Source organism: Hipposideros armiger, unplaced genomic scaffold, assembly GCF_001890085.2.
Source record: "Hipposideros armiger isolate ML-2016 unplaced genomic scaffold, ASM189008v1 scaffold_102, whole genome shotgun sequence".
In the NCBI taxonomy this organism is placed as follows: Eukaryota; Metazoa; Chordata; class Mammalia; order Chiroptera; family Hipposideridae; genus Hipposideros; species Hipposideros armiger.
In genome coordinates, this window is record NW_017731452.1 from 3116230 (window position 1) to 3140496 (window position 24267).

Genomic DNA, 24267 nt, shown 5'->3' on the forward strand with positions numbered 1-24267 from the left:
TGGTTGCTGGGTCCTGCACTTGGGATAGCCCCTGGCTGGCAGACCTTTCTGAGGAGGGTGCAGCTGGGAGGCGTCCTCAGGCAGGGCACCCCACTCGAGGGTGGTCCATCCTCTGTTGGCCTATAAGTACCCTTTGCTGGAACCTTCCAGGTCAGTCATTCAACTGTGGAGATCACTTCCTTCGTATCCTGGCCAGAGCCAAACTCTCTAAACAAACTGTAGGGGTTCTTAGTATTCCCCAGGCATCGTATTTCAGTGAGAAATGGCAGAGAGCACAAAGGATGCGAACACCCTTGCCTCTAAGTAGCCTCTGCGCCCACCCTGGGGGTGCCCCAGCCTTTGTGTGTGCTGGCCACCTCATGGGTGAGTGGAATCTCCCTGAGAACCTGAGGGTGGACCCCGGGGGCTGGCTTCCAGGGCCGGTGATAACAGTCAGCTGTCTGGTCTTAGGTGGTGGTGCCCACCCGTGTGGGTCAGGGCTATGTGTTCGAGGCCTCCCAGCCAGAGCAGGACGAGTACGACATCCCACGTCACCTGCTGGGCCCGGGGCCCCAGGACATCTATGATGTGCCCCCTATTCGGGGGCTACTTCCCAGCCAGTATGGCCAGGAGGTAAGTGTTGGGACTGGGGTTAGGGGTGAGTCGGCCTGGACCCGGCCAGGGTATGGTGGTCCTGTGGTGGGTGCTGTGGGGTTTCTGCTCTTTCCATCCCCTCAGGTGACCCTGGCATCTGTACCTTTGCTGCCCCCAGGTATATGACACCCCCCCCATGGCTGTCAAGGGTCCCAACGGCCGGGACCCATCGCTGGATGTCTATGATGTGCCCCCCAGTGTGGAGAAGGGCCTGCCGCCACCCAACCACCATGCGGTGAGCAGTTGGGGCATTCTGGGGCCTCCTGGGCTGAGGTGGACTGTGCGTGGGGTTCTGGGTAGGACTGAGTGTGTGTACTGGGATGGGGACCCATGGCTACAGGGCTGAGGGCTTTGAAAGACCTGACTCCAGACCCCGGCTGTACCCTGCACTCACTCTGTGATGGACGCTCCTCTAAACCTCAGCGACCTCATCTGTAAAATGAAGGGCCTTCTTCACAAGTTGTTGAGAGGACCACCCCAGGATATCAGCAAGGTGACCCAGAATTTATCATCCAAACCAGGACACTTCTGAGAGCGAAAGGGAGATGACCAATAATATATGTCACCCTGAACAGAACACACAAGTAGCTTAGCCAAGTACCTGCCACAGACTAGAGAATACACAAGCGGTGGTGGTGGTAAGTGGTAGCGGTGATAGTGGTATCATGGTTGATCTTCTACCAAGTGTGTGAAGTTATGAAGTGAATTAACTCATGTAATCCTCACAACAAACCTATGAGGGAGTTCTCCCCTCTTACAGGTGAGCAGACAGGCACAGAGAGGCTGAGTCACCTGCCGTAGGTCACACAGCTAGTAAACCATGGAGCCAGGATTTTGAACTCAGGTCTGGTTCCAGAGTTGAGCTCTTAACCCTAACCTGTGTGGATAAGAATCCTGGTGAATGTGTGCATCCGGGCCGTGTCTGTGTATGTGACTGGGTCCTGCCCCTGGGCTCCCATGTGGGCAGATGGGCGGGCAGCCTTGACCACCCTTTGGCCCCTCCAGGTGTACGATGTTCCTCCATCAGTGAGCAAGGATGTGCCCGACGGCCCACTGCTGCGTGAGGAAACCTATGATGTGCCCCCTGCGTTCGCCAAGGCCAAGCCCTTTGACCCAACCCGCCACCCGTTGGTCCTTGCTGCACCCCCTCCGGACTCGCCGCCCACTGAAGATGTGTACGACGTGCCGCCCCCTGCTCCCGACCTCTACGATGTGCCCCCAGGCCTGCGGCGGCCTGGCCCCGGCACCCTCTACGACGTGCCCCGCGAGCGGGTTCTTCCCCCTGAGGCAGCTGACAGCACCATACCTGTACCCGACGACGGTGTGTATGCAGTGCCCCCACCAGCCGAGCGAGAGGCCCCAGCCGATGCCAAGCGCCTGTCGGCCTCCAGCACAGGCAGCACACGCAGCAGCCAGTCAGCCTCCTCTCTGGAGGCAGTGGTACCAGGCCGCGAACCCCTGGAGCTGGAGGTGGCCGTGGAGGCCCTGGCGCGGCTGCAGCAGGCTGTAAGCACCACCGTAGCCCACCTGTTGGACGTGGCGGGCAGTGCCGGTGGGTGTGGGGGCTGGCGCAGCACCGCCGAGCCTCAGGAGCCCCCAGTACAAGACTTGCGGGCCTCCGTGACCGCTGTCCAGGGGGCGGTCCATGAGCTGCTGGAGTTCGCCCGCAGTGCCGTGGGCAATGCTGCCCACACTTCTGACCGCACGCTCCATGCCAAGCTTAGCCGGCAACTGCAGAAGATGGAGGACGTGTACCAGACGTTAGTGGCCCACGGTCAGACCTTCGACAGTGCCCGGGGAGGCCCCGGGGCCACTCCTGAAGACCTAGACCGCCTGGTGGCCTGCTCACGGGCTGTGCCCGAGGACGCTAAGCAGCTGGCCTCCTTCTTACATGGCAACGCCTCGCTGCTCTTCAGACGGACCAAGGCTCCTGTGCCAGGGCCCGAGGGGGGCGGCCCCCTGCACCCCAACCACACTGACAAGGCCAGCAGCATCCAGTCCCGGCCCCTGCCCTCACCCCCCAAGTTCACCTCCCAGGACTCGCCAGACGGACAGTATGAGAACAGTGAGGGGGGCTGGATGGAGGATTATGACTACGTCCACCTGCAGGTTGGTGCCCGCCCTGCACAGGTTCCCCAGGCCCCTTGGGAAGCCCCCTGGCCCTCTTTGAGCTGATTTTTCCACCTCTGAGGTAGGACCTTCATCACCCCCATACAGAGGGCTCTTGTGCCCAAAGGAGGATTTGGCCCCAGCAGTGCCTCAGCGAGTCCCTGTGCTCTGCTTGCACTTTGACCTTCCAGGCCAGGTGGCCCCCAGAAGCCCATCCCTCTTCATCAGGGTCCTACAGTGCCAGCCAGGAATGGCTCCTGAGCACCTGCCGGGGCTGAGCTGCTCTGGTGGCAAGGGCAGAGGTGGCTCTGTTCTGTTTGGGGAGATGGATTCTGAAGTGTAAGCAAAGACAAAGATACTTACAGGCACGGGGGAAATAAACAAGGCGATGGGAGGGTGGGGGAGGAGTGGGCCTCTGAGCAGAGACCTGGATGCCAGCTGCTTAGTCTCAGCATTCCGGGCTGAGAGTTGGTAGGTGCCAAGGCCCAGTGGTCAGGGAAGCGGGGGGCAGGCCCTGCACACCTAGGGGATGGGCTTGGATGTGATTCCTAGCATGGGAACCCTGGACAGGGAGGATGGCCGTGGCACATGGAGTGTGCCCAGCCCCTTCCTGGGCTGGCTGTAGCTGGAGGCCCAGGAAAAATGCTTCCTCCGGAAGCTGCCCCGCCCACCCTGGGCCTGGAGTCCGCAGTAGGAGCCTGGCTGTGGCGTGCAGCGCCACCTGGTGACCGCTCCTCACACTGTGCCCCATTGGGCCTGTGGGGCTTCTGGCTCAGCCCAGTCTGTGTCTCCCCTCTAGGGGAAGGAAGAGTTTGAGAAGACCCAGAAGGAGCTGTTGGAAAAGGGCAACATCATGCGGCAGGGGAAGGGCCAGCTGGAGCTGCAGCAGGTGAGGAAGCTCAGATTCACCAGCTTCTCCCAGCACGGGCTTCTCATCTGTCAGAGAAGCCATCCCTCAGAGCCTGTCTCCAGAGCTGAGCCTCTGGGCCCTCCCAACTCAGCCAGTCCCCGCGCAGCCACATGACTGTCTCCATGTGTTTGTTTGCTTGATGTTAAGTTGTTATTAGAGTAATCATGGTAGACATTTTAGAGTGCACATACAGAAACGTATAAAAAGCAGAAAAAAGCCATTCACATCTAGAGGCGTGTTTGAGATGATACTTTGTGAACAGTTACATCTGCTTTTATCTCAGGCGTTTTTCCATGGCATTAAACATTCCTCATAAATTATTTTTAAAGGCCACATAACATCTGTTACTGTTGAACATTTACATTGTACCTAATTTTCCTTATAAATAGTACTGTTTATCTGCAAACATGGAATTTCCTTTATATTTTGGATCATTTGAAAGGGATAGTAAAAAACAAACAAACAAAAAACCCTAAGATTCTGATTATGAATATAATAAATAAAAATATAGACTAGCACAAAATAAACACAGAAATATTACCCATAAGGCTTCCCTCACCCCGCCTTCCCCCGGGCATGGGAAGAGTGGCATAGAGAGCCTGCTTGCTCTACCCGGAAACCCGAGACATGGCATACGTTTTTCAAAGTCACAGTTTCCCCAGCTGTAAAGTGGGGGTCATAATTGTGTTCATCTCAGGGTCAATGTGACAATTAAATGAGTTTTTAAAAAGCACAATGCTTAGAAAGTTCCTGACATAGAACATACCCAATAAAGAAAGAAATGTTATTATATATATAATATATGGAATTTCCATTGACTGAAGAAATGACATGTACTTTATCCTTTTTGTCTTCTCTGAACTCTTCCAGCATTTATTTAATTAGTCCCCTGTTGGTGTTTACTTTTGTAAACAGTGCTGTGCAGAATATAAATCTCTTCACATACCTGATTGGTCACTTAGAGAAATTACTAGAAGCTGGAAGATAGAATGTGTATGAAAAACTCTAAACATCTAGAGTTCCTCAGCCAGGAACATAATGTACAAGTAAAATACAAATACATAAAATGACAAGGATGTTTATTGCTCCATTTCCAAATCAGTGAAAAATCTGGACTGCCCCCTGCCCCAAATGTCTAATAGTAGAGTATTGGTTGAAAAAATTATGAACATTCTTACAGTAGAATATTATATAGCTATTATGAATTGTCAAAGAATGAAAAAGACTCACCAGAGTTCAAAATAAAAATGAGTGTATTCTCTCACTAGACAGGAGAACTGAGTGATGAGTTTCAGCAGGTAGCTGCCTAAGGCGGGAAAAGTCGAGGGTTTCAAGTGTTAGGTTTCATGTTGGTTTTGCCAATTAAGGCTTGACATCTTGGGTAGAGTAGATCTTATCTGTCCCTGAGTCTGCTTCTGCGCACAGCTGGCCACAGCCACTCAGTCCCCTGGTCAGAACCAACTCTGGTGAGGACACATGGATCACACCTGTGACTCCCAGGCAAGGGCCGTGGCGAGTGGCAATCTCCCTCCCCCCACAACCTTTCATATATACTCACTGGTGTGAAATGAATGACCTGTTGTCAGGTGCTAAAAGGGGGCCATAAAATACTGTGTATGTTTTCAGTTTTCTAATTAAAAAGGAAATTCTTGTTTAAAGGAAAACATCTTGGGAGACTATTTAATTTTTGTATGAATTTTTGTTTTCTGAAACTTTACAAATACCACAACCTTTCTTTTCTTTAAAATTTTTATTATGTAAAATGTAATACCTTTATAAAATTGAAGAAAATAGTCCCCCAGGTACCACTAACTCAGCCCCAATCATTCTCAGCACAACAGCTAATCTCCCAAATCATTTCAAAGACATTTTATATTATTTCATCTGCAAATATTTGTGTGCGTAGTTCTAAAAGATAATTTACCAGAATTTTAACAGTATTTCTGGGTGCGTGGGATTCCAGGTGACAGCCATCTTTTTCTGCTTAGTGTATTTGAATCTTAAATTATGTATGTTAAGAAAATGCTTGGTTTAACTTTTCTATTTGAAATATATAGAGATTCACAGGAAGTTGCAAAGAGATTGTAGAGCAGCCATGTGTATGTGCCCTTCGCTCTGCTTTCCCCTAAGGTTGCATCCCGAGTAACTAGAGAATGACTCCCAGACCAGGAGGTTGACGTCTCTGGCCCCTGCAGCTGCTCCTTTCTTCTCCATTCTTATCATTTTAAAAATGTCACATAAATGAGGTTGGCAAAAAAGTTATTTGGAGAATCTCTTGAGCAAAAAAGTTGCTTGGTAAGGATACATGCTCCGCCATTAGGATAGAGGTGGCCTGTTCCCCATGGCCACCGACTCAGTGTTTGTTTTGAGAAGGGATCCCTTTTTATCCCTTCTTGCTCTGTGACTGCAGTTTTCACTCTGCTTTCCCTCTCTCCAGCTGAAACAGTTTGAGCGGCTGGAGCAGGAGGTGTCACGACCCATAGACCATGACCTGACCAACTGGACCACAGCCCAGCCCTTGGCCCCGGGGCGGACAGGCGGCCTGGGGCCCTCGGACCGGCAGCTGCTGCTTTTCTACCTGGAGCAGTGCGAGGCCAACCTAACCACGCTGACCAACGCGGTGGACGCCTTCTTCACCGCCGTGGAAACCAACCAGCCACCCAAGATCTTTGTGGCGCACAGCAAGTTCGTCATCCTCAGCGCCCACAAGCTGGTGTTCATTGGGGACACGCTGTCGCGGCAGGCCAAGGCCGCTGACGTTCGCAGCCAGGTGACTCACTACAGCAACCTGCTGTGCGACCTCCTGCGTGGCATTGTGGCCACCACCAAGGCGGCCGCCCTACAGTACCCATCGGCCACCGCTGCCCGGGACATGGTGGACAGGGTCAAGGAGCTGGGCCACAGCACCCAGCAGTTCCGCCGGGTGCTGGGCCAGCTGGCAGCCGCCTGAGAGCCAATGGCCAGAGCGATGGAGGGCGGGACGTCCACGCCGCCCCAAGCACACGCCCCAAGAGAGGCATGGTGCCGCCGGCATCAGGATGAGCAAGCCCAGCTCCACCCAGGCCTGGGGTCCCAGACTGTCCAGGGATTTGTACATATTTATGACGGGGCAGGATATGGGATGGTGCAGAGCTGGGCCCTGTGAGCCTCGGCCAAGGAGTAGGCGGGAAGTCTTCCCTGAGTGTGCTGCAGACTGCGGGGGGGGGGGGGTCGGGGGCCCAGCCAGGAGCGTGCAGACCCCCTGACCATATGGCCTTGGGTGACCCCTGGGGCTGACCCCGGCTCCTCAAGGGTGCTGTGTACCCCCCAGGGCCAGTGCAGCTGTTGCGTGTTCCTTCTCAACACTAGGAGAAAACCCTAAAAAACTATTTTTCATTATTGATTTTCCAATCATTTGACTAATAGGCTACATTTAAATAAAACTTTAAAAATGAAAAGCAGCCTCCTGAGGTGTGCGAGGTGAGAAGGTCCTTGGGTGGAAAGGCAGGTGTGTCCTCACCTGTGGATGCCCAGAGTAGGAGTGGTTGGTTGAGGGGGTCCATGGTGAGGCTGTGGGCGACCTCTTAGGAGGGTGAAGAAGCAGTGGGTCCCCGCAGAAGAAAACCAAGGGTGCAGGAAACAGGGCTGGGCCAGGGAGATGAGGCCCCAGTCCAGGGCCTGACAGCCGTTAGGCTCAGCACAAGCATGCTAGAAGGATTATCTCCTGCAAGGTGGGGGCGCGGTCTGCTAGTGGCTGCAAGACCTTGGGAGCTGGGGGTGCATCCAGCTCGCCATGAAGTCTGGGCTGGGAGTCAGATGTCCAGGGCTGGGTCGGAGCCCTGAGAGTCCAGCCTCATCTCACCTTCCCGGCCGCTGGCCCTGCCTGATTTTCTTCCACCAGCATCCTAAGGTTTTCTGCCCGGGCCACTGCTCCCCCAGCTGGTCCTTTAACAGGACAGAAGCAGCCAGGAAAGGGCAGGAGGAGGAAGGGGGCTCCCTCATCAACCACTGAGAATGTAGGGCCCCCTCTAATGTCTCCAGTGGGGGCCTGGGAGAGGCAGCCCCAGGGCTGCTCCTGGGAGGATTCCTGGAACCGTAGGTGTGTGGGGCCAACCGCAGGCTTACCCCTGGACGCTGGTCCCTGCAGGGGGCCTGAGCATGCTGAGCAGGGGCAGATGGTGAGGACCCTGCAACCCAGGTGGGAGAGTGGGGGCCAAGGTCCCATTTCATCTGCCTGTGCCCTTCCCAGCCACTCTGGAGAGGGGGGGTCTAAGGAGAGGACCTCCCAGGGGCCCCCTGTCACCTGGCCCTGCAAAGGCCCAAGTTCAGGAGCAGAGTAAAGCTTTGGAGGCCCCGACACAGGAGACGGACACCATCGACGTGTTTTTCACTGGTTTATTGAGGCTTTGTGGGAGCAGAGTCAGCAGGGAGGTCAGGGTGGGTTGGGGCCTCAGTTGGCGGCCAGGATCTGCCGCACCCAGGGCATGAGCTCCGTGACGCGGGCGTACACGCCGGGGGTGGAGGTGGAGCAAACACCACTGCCCCAGGACACGATGCCCACCAGGGTCCAGGCTCCATCCTTCTGGCAGACCAGGGGGCCGCCAGAGTCACCCTGCAAGAGAAGGACAAGGGGCGGGGTTCTGTAACAGAGGCTCAGTAAAGCTGGTTTGATTAATAGGAGGCAAGTGTGAGTGGTGCTGGTCTTGGGGCCACTGTGAGGGAGGAAGGGCTGCCCAGCCCCTCCTGGAGCCATTCTAGGCTGCCGTGTTCCACTGCCCAGGCTGTGCACTGCACAACTCCAGGAAGTAACATTGGCCCAGACGCCAATATGAATGGAATTTTGCATTGTGGTGGCTCCAAGACCAGAGCCCCTTGCTCTCGCACGTCTGCGGAGGTCATCGGTGGGTGATCCACCCAGAGCCCCGTCTTCCCAACTACTCTGGTCGGAATGCCCAGGGACATGCCCTGCTCCTTCCATCTCTCAGCCAAGCCTGGCCTGGCCTTTTGCTTGAATCCACCCCAGGCTGGGAGGGAAGGGCTTCAAGGGTGGCCTGGGAAGCCATACCATGCAGGAGGAGACGCCGCTGGCGCCGGCACAGACCATGAGGTCGGTGATCTTGTTGCCCCAGAACTTCTTGCAGTTGGTGTTGGACAGGAGGGGCAGGGCCGCCTGCTGCAGCTTGTCGGGGGTTTTGGCATCTGGAAGGGCAGGGGGCGTGGTCAGCAACGGCAGCCCCGCCCGGCCCGCAGCCTCCACCTCCTGCCCGCCCACCCTGTGGCCACTCACTGCTGTGTTTGGTCAAGCCCCAGCCGGTGGTGGCGCACAGTGTCCCGGCGGGGAAGTCGTCGGCCTCCTCGGGCAGGCACACGGCGGACACGGTCTGGGAGAAGCGGGCGGGCGTGGCCAGCTTCAGCAGGGTGATGTCGTTGTTGATGGTGAACATGTTGAACTTGGGGTTCTTGAAAACCTGTGGGATGGGGCCGACAGCCGCAGTTGGGGTCTGGGAAGAAGCCAGCGCAGGGCAGAACCAGGGCTCTGGGCTACCCCTGATTGCCTTGGTCTCCTCTCTGGACAATGGCCTGTTCAGCTCAGCAGCTCCTCCTGTGGGCCCAGGAGCCTGAGGCCAAGGTCCAGGAGGCAGGCACAGACAGTCCCTGCATGGAACCCCACACACCCTGCTTTCTGCTTTGCCATATCATGATGGTTGTTGGGGTGATTGGGAGCTGGGGCGCCCGTTCCCACTACCCCCAGTCCATCGGGTTTTCAGGCCTTTTGGTCCAGCCCAGTTAGCCTAGGCTGCAACTCCCAAGGGCCCACCCTGCCTGGTCTACCTGGACACCAAGGGCCACCATACCTTGGCAATCTTCAGGACCTGGATGTCCTCAGCATCTGAGCCCTGGTCAAACTCCCCAGCCACAACCAGGTGAGAGGTTCTGGAAAGGGCCAGAGAAAGGAGGGATTCCTGACATGTGGTGCGGCCCTGCCGGGGTGCTGAGTGCTGGTGTGTGCGCATGTCAGTGCACGCGTGTGCAGACATGGGCACATGTGCATGTGCACACCTTTGTGCAGTGCTGATTACAGATTCAGGAGCTCAGAATATCAACAACTGCCCCCTGGAACAACTATGCCAACAGCCTACCCCATGTTTCCTTCCCAGTGACTCCTGGGAGACCAGCTGGACTGAGTTGTCTTCGCATTTCCAAATTAGGAAACTGAGGAACAAAGGAGTTAAAGGACTAGTCCTCAGTGTCTTCCCCCACCTCAAGGGGTTTCCTGGGGACCCGAGGCCCTCACCTGACACTGCAGTGGGCAGCGGTCACCACCCAGTCCTCGCTGATGAGGGAGCCCCCGCAGAAGTGGAAGCCGGTGCTGTCCTGGAGGAAGATGGAGAGGTCAGTGCTGGCTGGACGCCAGCAGCCCCCAGCGGGCCCACCACCCCAGTGTGTCCCCCACTCGTGTGCAGAATCCGCCTCACCTGCAGGGACACCTGCCAGGGCCAGGAGCCTGGGACAGCATCTTCCCCATTGACGATCCTGGACAGGCCACTCAGCACGGGGTGGATGGCGGGGACCCCGCAGCCTGGTGGTGGGAGTAGGTGGTGAGGGGTGGAGGCCAAGGCCAACTCTGCCCCCCACCCAGGTCCCATGGCCCTAGGAATTCCCCAGGAGCAACTCAGTCTGCTGTGTGCATCAACCCAGACACGCCCAGTGGGTTGAGTGTGAGGTGGTGCAGGATCAAAGCCTGGGCGGGGGCTGGGCTCTGCGGGTTTGAACCCCGGCCCCATCACTGCCTCGCTTAACCACTCTAAGTCTCAGTTTTCCCATCAGTAAGATGGGGATCACACAGTTGCTAACCTCACAGAGTCGGTATAAGGACATAAGAGGAGTTAGCAGGCACAGCAGGAACTTGTTCTGTTCCTGGCACGTAGAGCGAACACAAGTTAGAAAGCGCTGTTGGGGGCTGAGCCACACCTGTCTACCTGCTCACTCCCTGAGCCTGTTTGGGAGCCCCCAACCATTCTGAGAACTCTCTGTCCCTTTGGAATTGTCTTCCCACTCCCCTGCACAGGGTGTGAGGCCTCGGGACAGCCCCAGGGACATCTACCTACTCTCCGGGGCCTCGCTCTGGCGGGTCCGATCCAACCCTCCCAGCATCCCCATTGTAGAGATGGGGCTGGGAGGCTCGGAGCGAGAGAGGCTCACTCACACTCACGCCGCCAGGCACAGCTGAACTGGGAGTCAGGACCCCGGGGGCCCCTTGCTGGCCTCAGGTTGGGGAGACAGCCTCCCCAGCCCCGTCCTGCCCCAGCACTCACCGAAGGCTGAGCCCAGGAGGGCGCAACAGGAGAGGAGCCAGAGGAAGGTCATGGTCCTGCGTTCAGGGAGGTGTAGGGCTGCTGCCTGGGGGCTTCCCCATTATATCCCTGCGCACCAGGTCGTTATCTGGGGACCTTGAGGTGACGATCCCTTTCCTGGGTGTGTGCCAGAGGGCAGGACGTGCCAGGGCAGGCCAGGGACAGCAGCAGCTGCAGCCATGGCTGAGCCTGGGGCCATGGCCAAGGGCAAGGCTGAGGCCAACTAAGGTGGATCTCAACCCACAGCCAAGGGGAGAAGGCGCTCTCGTGGCTGTTTTTCATCCCATTGCCCTCGGCTTCCTCCTCCTGGCCCTGCCTGTGCAGAGGCCCTGTGGCGGCAGCCAGGCCTGGCTAAGATTTGAGCCCCAACCTAGTCTCTCATGGTCTGGAGGACCTTGGACAAGTAATTTAGCTGGTTTGTTAGTTGTTCAAAACTCCCTGGGCAGTGTGGTCAAGTAGGGGGCGCGTGTGGAGACTGAGGTGTGGGTGGGGGCACAGGTGGTTGGGGCGGAGTGTGCTTCTCTCCTGCGCCCCCGGTCTTGGGGATGGCCAAGAAGGCTCAGTGGCTTACTTCAACATCTGTGGTGGTCACTCCGGCCGTTTGAGTGTGGCTCAGAGGGACACGCAGCCCACTGCCAATTCACAGGGACCTGGGCCCCTTCACCCAGGTTCTTGGTGCCCCTGGAGTTGAGCATGAGGCACCCAGGGTCCAGGGGCCAACCAGGGGGCCCCTGCAAGAGCTGATGGAAGCTGGATCAGGCAGGATAGTAGCAGCAGGGAGGTCTGTTTCTGGCTTGGGCAACAGGGTGGACAGGGGGGCCCTTTCCCAGCAATTGGGAAACTGGGGAGGGAGAAATTTGAGAATGAGGCTGCCCGGTACAGGACAAGCCCCCTAAAATGCACGGGGAAAATAATACCTCATGGCTGGTTCTAATTTCTATTGCATTGATGCTTGTAGTATGGTGGTTCACAGTGCAGGTGTCGGCACCAGACAGCTGTGTGGCCTTAGCAAGTTCCTCACCCTCTCTGATCCCATTCCTGTGTATGTAAGATCGGATGCTCAGTGTGGGTTCCACATACTAAGGGCCGGCCCATGTGGAGCGTGCTGGGACCGGGCCTAACACACCGTCCACGCTGGCTGGTCCTTGCACTTTTCTTTTTTGAATTGCCTGTTGGTGCCCTTTGCACATTCTAGAAGACTGTCTAACAACAAGGAGGGGTGACCACAACGTATTAGGAGGGAAAACAGGACACAAAACTGGATGCACACTGTGACCCAATCTGAGTGAAATTGTACTATCTGTGCAAGTCCCTTCATCCTAGCAACGAGTGCTTACCAGGCGCCTGCTGGACTAGAACAAACAGAAGAAAAAAAAACAAATTCCTGCCTTTAGCAAGCTTCCACGGGGGAAAGGGGTGGGAGAGCTTAGGGAAAAGGGCAAAAAAAAAAAGTAAAACATACATTACTACCACGTTAACGAGTCACATTATCATTATTATTATTACTACTACGGAGGCCCGAGGGCCTCACTGTGAACATTTAAGGCGCAACATAAGGGTTTACAGGTGCGCTCCAAGCACAGGCCGGAGGAGCAGGTGTCCAGACACAGGGAATACTGGCGGAGCTCTCCTGAGTGTCGCAAAAAGCCAAGAGGCCCGGAGGCCAGGGCGGAGAGGTCAAGGGGCACACAGAGGAGGACCCTGGTGGAGACATTACCGGGATCGGGGATCCAGGTTGTGATCCTCTACCCACCCCTGGGTGGTGGGGCCTGAGTAGGGGAGGGGCGGGGCAGGTGGGGGAGAGGACGCGGTGGCCCGAGCCAACCTGTGGCCAGTGGCTGTGGCCTTGGAAGCTGACAGCTGGCTGGAGCCCTGCCTGCCCGCCCTCACAGGCTGCTGAGGCCTGGGAATCAGCACAGCTGCTAGTGGGGGCAGGGATGGTGGGCCTCGCAGGTGCCCCACTCCAGCTGGAAGAGGGGCCAGAAGCTGGCGGGGCTGGACCTGCGCCGCGGCCCTCTGCACCCATCCCTACCCCCACCCCCCTCCTGCGGGACAAACCCCCACCCAAAGGAAGGACCCCTAAGGGCTGAGTGTTAGATGCCCGCTTTCCCCTAATGTACAGTCCCAGAGCTTCCTGTCTCTGGGCCTTTGCAGTGCTGTTCCACCCTGGGCAGTGAGCTTCTCCTCACAGTGCTGCCTGGGCTGCAGCTGGCCAGCTGCAAAGCATGCATCCATCAGAGGCCCTGGATGAGCCGGATCTCTGCGCCCAGACGTAGTTTAGCCAATCAAGTTTACAGAAAAGATTATTTTCTTGGGCTCCACTTTTTCGCTGATATTTCTCTCCCACCTTCGGGTTTGGAACTCTGCCTCTTCTCCTAGACTCCTGGAGCCCACCCATCTATGTTCATGCAAACTCCCAGGGAGCAAGTGTAGCTTTGTTTATGGGTTGTCTGACATTTCCCAAAACCTTAACTCTGCACTGCACTTGGTACCTCGTTGCAAGTATGTAAGGTCTAGTATGTTTAATGGGTAATGCTGAAGCAAGCCCAGGGAAAGCTGTAACTCAAGGAAATTTATTCTGATGACCCCGTCCTGGTGTGCACAGGCAACCAACGGCCTGCAGGGGAGCACTCTCCCAGGCAGCCTGGGTTCAGGGGGAAGAGCTTTGCTGGGGACAGGAGGCCTTGATTCAGTCCCTGCCCAGCTACCTCCTGGGGTTTGACCTCAGGTGGGGGCTGTGCCAGGTTCCAGGTTCTGCCCAGCATCTGGGTGTTTCAGAGGGCTGAGGGGCCTTGTGCACGCTTGACTCAGGACTGGAACTGCTAAGACTGTGGCATCTTCCCTGAGGCCAGAACTCAGGTGTCAGCCTCCTTAGAGGAGGGAGCAATTCCCCTGGAAACTCTACAGCTGAGGGGGTCACATTCCAACCTCCTCCTCCTCCACTTCCTTCTCCTTCTTCCTCTTCTTCTTCTTCTTATTAAAAATAAGATATAGTGAAGAATAAATTATAGATGGTGAAATGCATAGATCGTAAGTGAACAGAGGGATAAATTTTTACGTATACCAGGGGGTGTCAAAAAAAAAAGTATACTCATTTTAAGAGTTGCAGTGTTGGGCCGGCCGAGTGGCGCGATGATTAAGAACTGGCTTGGGATGACAGAGGGCCCCGGTTCGGATCCCATATATGAGGGCCAGTGACACTGCCCTCCACAGCTAAGATGCTGAACAACAGCTCAACCTGGAGCTGGGTTGCCGTGAGTCGCTGGCGACGGCATAGGCTGCGGCCCCTGTGGCAGTGGGTTGCCATGGGCTACCGTGTGTAGCCAGCAGCCAGCGTGAGCGGCCAGCAGCCGCAGTAAGCAGCCGTCCAGAAGCCAGCAACTGATCTGCCTTGCCCGGGAAGAGCGCAATGATGGTGCCAAGTTGGGTCAGTGAGGCGACGTCCTCCACAACTGACTGAAGAACAAGACAACAGCAACTTGTCTGTTCCCCTTCCCCAATTCCCACCGCTGTTCCCATCCCCCCATTTCCCCAATAAAAATCTTAAAAAAAAAAAAAAGAGTCGCAGTGTTATCGTAAAACGTGTATACAGTTTTTTTTGGCACCCCCAGTATATACCATAGTGTAACAAACACCACAACCAAGGTATAAAATAACGCTATTACCCAGAAAGGCCCTTCATGCCTATTTCCAATTCCCCCTGCTCTGAGGCAGCCAGCACCCACTGTTCTGATTTCTTTCATTGTGGATTAGTCTTGCCTGTTCTATTGGGTTGTCAGAAAAGTCATGACGTATTTTTTCTATGTTTTTTTGTTGCAAAAATGCATCATGACTTTTCCGACAACCCAATATATAAATGGAACCACACAGTATTGTTGTCTTTGAGTCTGGGTTCTTTCGCTCAGCCAAATGGTTTCACGATTCACTTGCGTTCTTGCGTGTATCAGTAGTTTTCCTTTTTATTGCGGGGCGGTGCTTCGTAAGTACACCACAGGTGTGTACTCAATTCTCCCACTGGGACATTTGGGCTGTAGACCCTCTCCCACTCCACACTCTTTTTGCTCCTTTTAATGAAGTAATTCTCATTAACTCAGGCATGCAACAAATGTAGTTTTCTTTATTTTTCTATTAGAGAACATACTTGTATCTTCATCATTTATTCTGCCAGGAGCCTGAAACCAAATCTCAGCCCATGGACGGTAACCTCCGTCATCCTCGGCAGGCACTGTGCCCAGACATGGGGAGGGGAGCTGGTCCTCCTCGGGTGTCACACTGCTGCTTGCTGACGTGCCCGCATCCTGTCGCTGCGGCTGGCCGTTTCTTCCCCATCCTGAGGCCTCCCCAGGGCTATGAACATGGGTGTACAAATACCTCTTTGAGACCCTGCTTTTAGTTTTGGGGGGGGGTATTTATCCAGAAATGGAATTGCGGGATCCTATGGTAAATGTATTTTTAATTTTTTTGAGCAACTGCCGTTCTGTTTTCCACAGTGGCTGCACTATTTTACATTCCCACCAACAATACACAAGGGTTCCGGTTTCTCCACATCCTTGCCAATTCTTCTTATTATTTTTTTTGGTTTTTGTTTATATCAGCCACCCTAATGGGTGTGAAGTGATACCTCCCTGTGGTTTTGATTTGCATTTCCCTAATGACTGGTGGTTTTGATCATCTTTTCATGTGCTCACTGGCCATTTGTAGGCCTTCTCAACATTTATGATCACCATTGATGCTGTAGGAACTTATTGCCACAGATACTTGACCCCCAGGGCCTGTTCCCTCCTGCATTTCAGCCTCTGCCACCTCCAGTGTTAATGTGAGTAAATGTGATGCTACTGCGTGCCAGGGGCCCCCAGGGTCTCATCTGCTCTGGCAAAGAGGTTATCCTTGACGCCTCCAGTGGGAGCAACCCAACCTCAGGATTCCATGTTCAGGGGTCTTGGGGCCACAGTGACTATATCAGTCATGGTCCTGCCTGAAAGCAGATGGCACACTGGAACTGGGTTGAGGAGTTTTAATAAAGGGAATTGTCACAAAGATATTGGCAGGGTTTAGGGAAACCAACAAGGGATAGTGAGGTACACAAGGTTCTAGCAACAGTGGAGACACACCTCGAGCTGAAAGGATAAGGAGGATGCAGTTATGGTATCCAGAAAGGGTGGCTCTACAGAGAGGGGCGCTGAAAGGATCTGTGGCCTCTGTAGTGGGAGGCAGCCAACCCGTAGCAGCGTCTCGGAGGGAACCCAAGAATAAATACCCAACTTCTCTCTCCCTGGGCCCTGCTCCTGCTGGGGCCGCCCCTAGGCTGACCTCTACAGGAGGCCAGAGAGCCTGGGAAGCTGTCGTGCAGTCTCATCCCTGAGGGGCAGTCTGCTTGAGGCCCATAAGGTGGAAAAGGGCGGAGAGTGGATCTGAAGGGGAAGATGGGAGACATCTAGTACCATTCTTATGATTATTTTATATTACTTAAGATTCTTATGATTATTTTTTGTAATAAAATGCATTCCTGGCAGTGGCTAAAAGAGGGATTTACTTTTCTCACATGAGTGCACGCAAGCAGAGATTTGGAAGTGTGCATTTGCAGGCCTCTGTTCAGCAGCTCAGCGATGGTACAGCTCTGGGTCAGAATCTCTTGTCTTTCTTCTCCAGGTCTCATGATGGCAGCCAAAGTGCCAAGTGCCACCTCCCCACAAGACTGCCATAGTGGGGTGGGGTTGGGGTTGTCCTCACCCCTATGTGTTTCCACTGGCCTGTATTAATCAGAGCTCTCCCCAGAGCTGGGTGGGGTGGCCCTCCATGGAAACCCTCTGTGTGGACAAAAAGGAGCCGATGGCTTTGGGCAAGCAGCAACGGCTATCACTCTGTAAATGATCACCCTGCTCCCAGACAGTGCTCATCTCGTGGTCTGCTTGGGTTGGGGCCAAATGGAATTGCTCGAGGTAAAATACACATCAGCAAATATACACAGATCTCTTTGCAGACCAGGTAGAGACTTCTGAGCCCATACCCCTCCCATACTCAAGTCGGCTGAGCGTTTACTTGCACAACAGAGCTGAAAAGCCAGGGACTTCAGTGGAAAAATCCCCGAGTCAAGGAAAACATAAATGGCTTGACTACCTGCCTGGAATGAGTGAAGGGGAAAAAAACAAGCAAATGTTAATATTTCAAAAATTACCCTGGCCTGGAATTTAAATGTGTAACCCCTTATGCTCAAAGCCGGGGCTGACCCTCAGCCAGGACAGCCCTGGGTGACCACATAGCCTGTTAAAATATCAAAAAGCTTCAGACCCAGTTAGTAAATAGCTGCTGGCCCCACTCTCTATGTCCTCAAAATTTGGTGGCCTCAACCCTTCCCCACAGCCTGTCCCAGCCATTGGTCCCAGCCGTTGTTCTCACTGGTCAGAGCTTCTGGTCAGTGGTTAATTAAACATTTTGAATATCCCCCCTGATGAGAACACACAACTGTAAAACAAAACTAAATTCACAAATCAAAGACAAAACTTCAAATCCAATCAAGTTCAAACAGAGACCAGTGACACTGCCCTGCTCACTCTGACCACCTTCTCTCTAGGTGACCATGGCCTGTTGACCACAGAGTGTTGGCAGTAAGTCTCCGTTTGCCTGCTGCATTTTTCTTTTCAAACCACCTCATCCGTGATGCCCACACTGGACTGTATAGAGTAGCAGGGCTCCCCATTCCATCTCCGTTATTGGACCTAGAGCATTATATTCTTACTTGTTTAGTGTCCGTCTCTCTCACTAGGGTCTCGGCTCCATGTGTGCCCTGTTCCTGTGAGGGCCCCGGCCTGGCCCCCGGGGAGAGAAGGAACCTGTGCACAGATGCTGAGAAGTCATTTGGCCTCCACTTATGACAAATGCATCACCGGTGTATTACATCGTTAATTTTCTGTTTCCTCAGGGCATCCTTTAATAAATGGGGTGGAATCAAAGCCCCATTTTATAAGAAACAAAAGCTTTATGCAATGACTAGTTTCTTAAGTTGTGAATTATCACAGAAAAAGAGAATCAAGTGGAGCCCAGCAGCAGACCTGGGACTGCCTGGCAGCGCGTTTGCCAATCTATAACCTGCTGGCGGCCACTGCAGGCCCACCAACGGCCTCACGCCCTGCTCTAAAGCTGTTTGGCCGGGCTGGCTTCGAGGCGACCCTCTGGATAACCCAGAATATCCTTATAATATGTGACTTCCTGGGGAGCAATGCGTGAACACACTCTTGGCCGAGAACCTGCAGCCAGCGTTTATGGGACTGGTGGCCTCCCAGTAATGACCAGCTGGGGTTCTTTGAATTAATTCTTTGGCTCTGTGGTGGGATCTCCTGTGGTTAGGAGCTGTGGATCTCCCCTCTTGAACTGGGAGTAGCACAGCCCCCTGCACCTGTGTCCTGGCAAAGACTGCACAGAGCTGGTCTCTACAAGGCCCGGGCTGCCAGCCTGTGTGCTGGCCTTGCCCACAGTGCCCTGGGAATGGCTGGCATTGCCAAGTCTTATGGATGACGCTGGGCTAGGGCAGCTGCTCTTTTCTCAGGGGCTGGGATGACCCAGGCTGACAGCCAGGCTGGGCTGCGTGAGGGGCTTGGCCCCCTCTTATCGCCCAAGGTCCCTGGATAACAGGGAGGGTGGCTCTCAGGCTTCTCTGACTGGGCAGGGCTGGGGGACTGGGCGGGGTTTTAGGGGTCCCAGGGGATATAAAAAAGGGCTCCACACAGCAGGCATCCCACATTTCCCTGACTCTAGCAACATGGCCTTCCTCTGGCTCCTGTCCTGCTTCGCCCTCGTGGGTGCTGCCTTCAGTGAGTGTCGGGGAAGGGGTGGGGCCAGCAAGTCTGGGAGAAGGTGGGGTGGAGGTCTCTGAGCCCTCAGTGGCCCCGTAGTCAGGCCCCATCAGAAGGGCTCTATTGGAATGAGCCCTGGCGTCTGCCCAAGAGGGAGCTCTGAGCCCCCTTCCCTGACCCGTGGCGTCACCTCCAGACAGGCTACAGGGAGGAGAGGAGTCCTTCGGGGCTTTCTGAGTCTCACACCCTGCACTAGGTGGGCGAAAAAGACAGGTCCAGGCCTTGCTGAGGTCTGAGGCCCAGAAGAGGCAGAGTGTGGTCACAGATACCTCCCAAGGCCTCCACCCGGGTGTTTCATTTATGGGCCAGGCACTTGTTAAAGTTTTATTTTCTAGTTTTAAAAAAGAAGAAGGAATAGTTTTTAAAAATATGTAAATTTATATGACATACACGTACCTACCATCAGTTAGCAAAATGTTACCTATTTGCAGATTTGTTCGAGGCATTTCTTTTAAAATATAAAATAGATTCAGCTAAAGCTCCCTTCTGTTTCCTCCCTCCTCCACTTGGGAGGTGAACCCTCTTCTGAATTTGCTGTGTGTCCTTTCTGCGTGGGTTTTTTAGCAATTTACTACATATTTATAACTCCACAAACAACATATAACCTTTGTAAAAACTTACAGACAGAGTGACACTCTACTTACCTTTTGCCACCCACGTGATGTTTTAGATTTATCTCTGTCGATGACCCAGCCCGTTCACTTACTCAGCTGTGTAAATATATCACAGTTTATTTCTAATCCTTTTGCTGTTACAAGATAATAGATTATTACGATGGCATATGTTTTGGTGATAACACTCTTCAGTGAGTGGCCAGTCCATCTCCCTGCGCCCACAGGCCCATGTGACCCTCAAGGTGACTTGGCTGGTCAGAGGGGCTGTCCTAACCCAACTTTCCTTACTGTTGTCAAATTGTAACCCCCCTGCACAGGTGCTGAGAATTCACCTGGTCCTGACCCAGCAAATGTGTCACGGGCACATAAGTACACCTGTCTTTTCTCATTCTTCTGTGACAATTCAAGTCCTTTGGTTTCTGTTTCCCCAGTATGTCCTTTTCTGGTGTGGAATCAAAGTCCCGTTTTATGAACTAGCTAAGAAACTACACTTTGTACAATGAGTAGCTCCTGGAATGTCCAGAAGAGAGAGCCCAACGTGGGCCCAGCTATCACACTCCCCTCAGCAGTGTCCGAGTTCCCGATTCCCCGTGCACTTGGGTTATCAGATTTTAATCCCACAGCCCCCTCACCACACCAGTCTAATGGGTGAGCTTAATCCATGAGGTTAGCACCCTTTACTCCCCAGTTTACTGAGGAAAAGGAGCACTGGAGCTTCGGGGACTGGTCTGGGGCCCGGCAGTGTGATTTCTCAGGCCGTGTTCTCCTCCTTTAGGCAGAGCGGCCCTGGGTGGGAGCAGGCCCGACCCGTAGCATCCTTGAAGCATGACTAGGGTCAGCAGGCTGCGTGGGGGGGGATCCTTGAAGCTACAGGTTGGAGGGTGCCGGGAGAAGGCTCCTGGAGGAGGAGGGAGTGCGGCAGTGGGGTCCTGAGCTGGCCTGGGCGGCTGACATAAAAACCAAGATTTCTGAAGACTAGCTCCAGGCCTCGGCACTTCTTCACCTTTCTTCCTGCCCATCTGCCCCAGGCTGCGGGGTCCCCGCCATCCACCCCGTGCTGAGTGGCCTGTCCAGGATCGTCAATGGGGAAGATGCTGTCCCAGGCTCCTGGCCCTGGCAGGTGTCCCTGCAGGTGAGGGGGATTCTGCACACGAGTGGGGGACACACTGGGGTGGTGGGCCTGCTCGGGGCTGCTGGCGTCCAGCCAGCACTGACCTCTCCATCTTCCTCCAGGACAGCACCGGCTTCCACTTCTGCGGGGGCTCCCTCATCAGCGAGGACTGGGTGGTGACCGCTGCCCACTGCGGTGTCAGGTGAGGGCCCGGGCATGCTCAGGGCTCTGCTTCCAGCTCCAGTTGGGTCGGGGGAGGTGAGCAGGGCCTGTTCTAGGTCCTTAGCCCCCACATGCTTCCACTAGGACCTCCCACCTGGTTGTGGCCGGAGAGTTTGACCAGGGCTCAGATGCTGAGGACATCCAGGTCCTGAAGATTGCCAAGGTACGCCCAGACCCTGCTGCACTGGCCGGGGAGGCTCAGCCGAGGGGCTGGGACAGGGGCAAGAGGGAGAGGAGCCTTCAGCTGCTTGACAGACAGGAACCAGATGTGGCCTCAGAATTCTCACCCTGGGCTGTGGGTCTCCTTTCTGTGAACGGGCCACCAGGAAAGGAGCTTGTCTCCTTGAAAGCTGCAGGTGGCTGATTTATTCCCAGAGCCTCACTTTATAGTTCTGGCCTCACCCCACAGGTTTTCAAGAACCCCAAGTTCAACATGCTCACCGTCCGCAACGACATCACCCTGCTGAAGCTGGCCACACCCGCCCGCTTCTCCCAGACCGTGTCCGCCGTGTGCCTGCCTGACGCCGACGACGACTTCCCCGCCGGGACACTGTGCGCCACCACCGGCTGGGGCAAGACCAAGTACAATGGTGAGCATGACGTGGCCTTTCCCCCATGAGCTGTGTCTGGGGTTGGAGCTGCCTGAGCAGCAGGCGTCTCCAGTGGGACCCATAGGGCTCTTTTTTCCCCCCTAAACTCCAATACAGTCATAAGTCTTTCCATTTATTTAAACCCTCTTAATTAAAAACTTCCTAAACATGAATAAAAACGCAGTTTAATAATATACACTTGAACAGTAAGTTGCATAAGAAACACCTAAGTACCAGGAAGTCTCGCCCTCACTCACCTGCACCAAGTTCACCAGCATCCTGTCTCCACCTGGTCTTCGCTTCTGACTTGAGAAGGGCGGGTGCATCCAGCTCGTCCCGGGAGTCAGATGTCCAGGGCTGGGTCGGAGCCCTGCGAGTCCAGCCTCATCTCACCTTCCCGGCCGCTGGCCCTGCCTGATCTTCTTTCTCTAGCCTCCTAAGGTCTTCTGCCCAGGCCACTGCTCCCCCAGCTGGTCCTTTAACAGGACAGAAGCAGCCAGGAAAGGGCAGGAGGAAGGAGGGGGTTCCCTTCATCGCTTCCAAGAGTGGTGGAGGTCCCTCCAGTGTGTCCAGTCAGAAGGTCATCAGCCCCCTTCCCTGGAAGGGAGGACACAGCCCTTCTGCCTACCACACAGTGGCCGGCAGGGCCTAGACCACCGCAGGGCTTGGCAGGGCAGGGTTTGTTTGAACAACTGTGCTTGAACCAATGTCACCACTGCCTGGTGTGTCATCAGAAAGGAACTGTGTCCCATAGATGCTGGCAGGGTCTAAGGGAAGGTGAGGAGCTTTATATCCATGATCACCGTAATGGTGAAGGACGAGGCGCACACTGGGCGAGTCAGCATCTCCAGGAAGCCCTGGTCTCTTACCCAGGGTAGGCTGATGGGATGAAGAGCCCTGATCCCGCCCCCTTTGTCCCCCCAGCCAACAAGACCCCCGACAAGCTGCAGCAGGCGGCCCTGCCCCTCCTGTCCAATGACCAATGCAAGAAGTTCTGGGGCAACAAGATCACCGACGTGATGGTCTGTGCCGGCGCCAGCGGCGTCTCCTCCTGCATGGTATGGTCTCACTTGGCTCACCCTGCTCACCCTCGCTGCCCTTGCTCCACCCCTGGTCAGGCCAGGAGGGCCACTCCTTTCTGCTACAATCTACTTAACCTCACTCCTTGCCCGGTGCCCCCGTGAAAGCCAGGTCCAGCACTAACAGATGCCCCGATGAGGGCTTGCTCTGGCCAGATGTAGTGCCAGGCTTGCCAGAGGTATTTAATCTCACACCCACCCTGTGAGCTGGACGTTTTCAGCCCATTTTACATATGATGGTGGGATGAGAGGGTAAGCTACCTGCCCCAGGCTCTCCAGGAGTAGGTGACAGAGCTGGGGCTGCCATATGGCCCAGCTCTAAGTATCTCATGCACGGCCACTGTGTCCACACTTGTCATTTCTCTGCACACCCCCTGGGCTTGGCCAGGTCAGGGCACACTAGGGCCCAAAAACCCCTTTCAGGCTTGGACACAAATCCCTTTTCCTTCTGCAGGGTGACTCTGGCGGCCCCCTGGTCTGCCAAAAGGATGGAGCCTGGACCCTGGTGGGCATCGTGTCCTGGGGCAGCGGTGTTTGCTCCACCTCCACGCCTGCCGTGTATGCCCGCGTCACGGAGCTCATGCCCTGGGTTCAGGAGATCCTGGCCGCCAACTGAGCTTGTGGCCCCTACCATCCCCCCGCTTAATGTCCCTAATAAAAGCATCTGTACAAAAACACTGACTGTGCATGTCTCTGTGTGGCCTAGGGGATGTGGGGCTGCATTTTCCCTGTTACTCACCAGGGAGTAGTGCTACTGCCCACTTTCCAGAGTGCAGGTATCCCCACAACCCGAGCCTCTTCAGGAAGCTGTCTTTGTATCACATCCTCCCTGCTCAGGACTTCACCTGGGGTAGAATTCAAGTCCTACTTGCAGGAGCCAGCTTGGCTCATGGAGCTTTCTGGAAGGCAGGAGTCCTTGGCCAGTCCATAGCCCTGAAGCGTGGGCACTGGGACCAAGACAGCCTGTCCATGAGGGCTTCTCCCTCCAGCACATGCTCTGGGTACCTTCTCCCTCCACACCCAGTGCCCTGGAACGAGCATCAAATCTCCACCCTTCTCTGCTTCAGAGCCCAGGCTTCTGCACATGAGGTACACACATAAAACTACGTAGCTCAGGAAATATCAATCCCGTCCGAGAGGTTGGCACCACTGTCCTTGCAGCTCCCTCCTTGTCCCCTGAGTTTTCTGAGATTCGACCGTTAAACCTAGAGGCTTGATCAGACTCTGGTTCAATCCCTTTGACCAGACTGTGGGTGGAGCTGGGTTCCTTCTTCAGGAGGTGTCAGGACTGGCTGTCTCTCTTTTTGTGAGGTCAGCCGACTTTGATGTTCAATGCTTGGATCCATTAGTTCTTTGGGGGCTTGCAAAATGGTGGGAGCTTAATTTTAACATTGCTTTATCATCATCTGGAATACTTGTAGAGAGATACCCCCTCCATCTATCATTCAATCACCCAGTGGTCCTGTTCATGCAGGGTCTATGCTTCTTTCTTTTTCCTTTACAGATTTTTTTAACCTTTTTTTCCTTTTACTGATTTTTAAGATAATGAATTTGTTCTCTATCATCCCCCAAAGGTGACCCAATTAATTTTGTTTTTTAGAATCATCGTGTATTTGTGAATTTAAACATGTTTGAGCGTCCCAATCCATTGCAATTATTTTTCTTATTGAAGCTCCAATTTGTGAATTTCCATTGAACTGAGGGCCTCAGAATTCTCATTATTTTGTCCTATGAATGCATATTCCCACAGGGCCACTGAGTACTAGGTCGTACAACACACATGGAGAGAGGTCACAGTGCCTGGCAGGTGTCAGT

The 24267-nt window shown here is 54.5% G+C and overlaps 3 protein-coding genes across 5 annotated transcripts in view; 2 read left to right on the top strand and 1 right to left on the bottom strand.

Moving 5' to 3' along the window:
- The window catches only part of BCAR1 (BCAR1 scaffold protein, Cas family member), a 35294-nt gene extending 28194 nt beyond the window's left edge, over positions 1–7100 (top strand). Inside the window, exons 3-7 of one of the 2 annotated variants that reach the window (XM_019646437.1) lie at positions 451–612; positions 752–868; positions 1639–2742; positions 3542–3631; positions 6090–7100. In XM_019646437.1, the coding sequence (XP_019501982.1) occupies positions 451–612; positions 752–868; positions 1639–2742; positions 3542–3631; positions 6090–6602 (1986 nt within the window). In that variant the 3' untranslated portion in view covers positions 6603–7100. The remainder of the gene's footprint in view (positions 1–450; positions 613–751; positions 869–1638; positions 2743–3541; positions 3632–6089) is intronic. The other variant, XM_019646435.1, reaches the window with a different exon arrangement.
- Positions 7101–8025: 925 nt separating this feature from the next.
- On the bottom strand, positions 8026–11020 carry LOC109384818 (chymotrypsinogen 2). Of its 2 annotated transcripts, none has more exons than XM_019646473.1 (7): positions 10948–11020; positions 10108–10211; positions 9927–10006; positions 9487–9565; positions 8919–9099; positions 8697–8830; positions 8026–8243 (listed from the first exon to the last, which is right to left on the bottom strand). In XM_019646473.1, exons 1-7 carry the CDS (start codon positions 10997–10999, stop codon positions 8082–8084), a joined length of 792 nt encoding a protein of 263 aa, XP_019502018.1. In that variant the 5' UTR covers positions 11000–11020; the 3' UTR covers positions 8026–8081. The 2 variants fall into 2 exon arrangements, with proteins under 2 accessions (XP_019502018.1, XP_019502019.1); XM_019646474.1 differs by having other exon boundaries at positions 8173–8243; positions 8915–9099.
- Positions 11021–18716: 7696 nt separating this feature from the next.
- LOC109384817 (chymotrypsinogen B) lies at positions 18717–23133 on the top strand. The gene is made up of 7 exons (XM_019646472.1): positions 18717–18794; positions 20479–20582; positions 20684–20763; positions 20868–20946; positions 21193–21373; positions 22298–22431; positions 22907–23133. The coding sequence occupies exons 1-7, from the start codon at positions 18743–18745 to the stop codon at positions 23066–23068; spliced, it is 792 nt and encodes a 263-aa protein (XP_019502017.1). The 5' UTR covers positions 18717–18742; the 3' UTR covers positions 23069–23133.
- The last annotated feature ends 1134 nt before the right edge of the window (positions 23134–24267 follow it).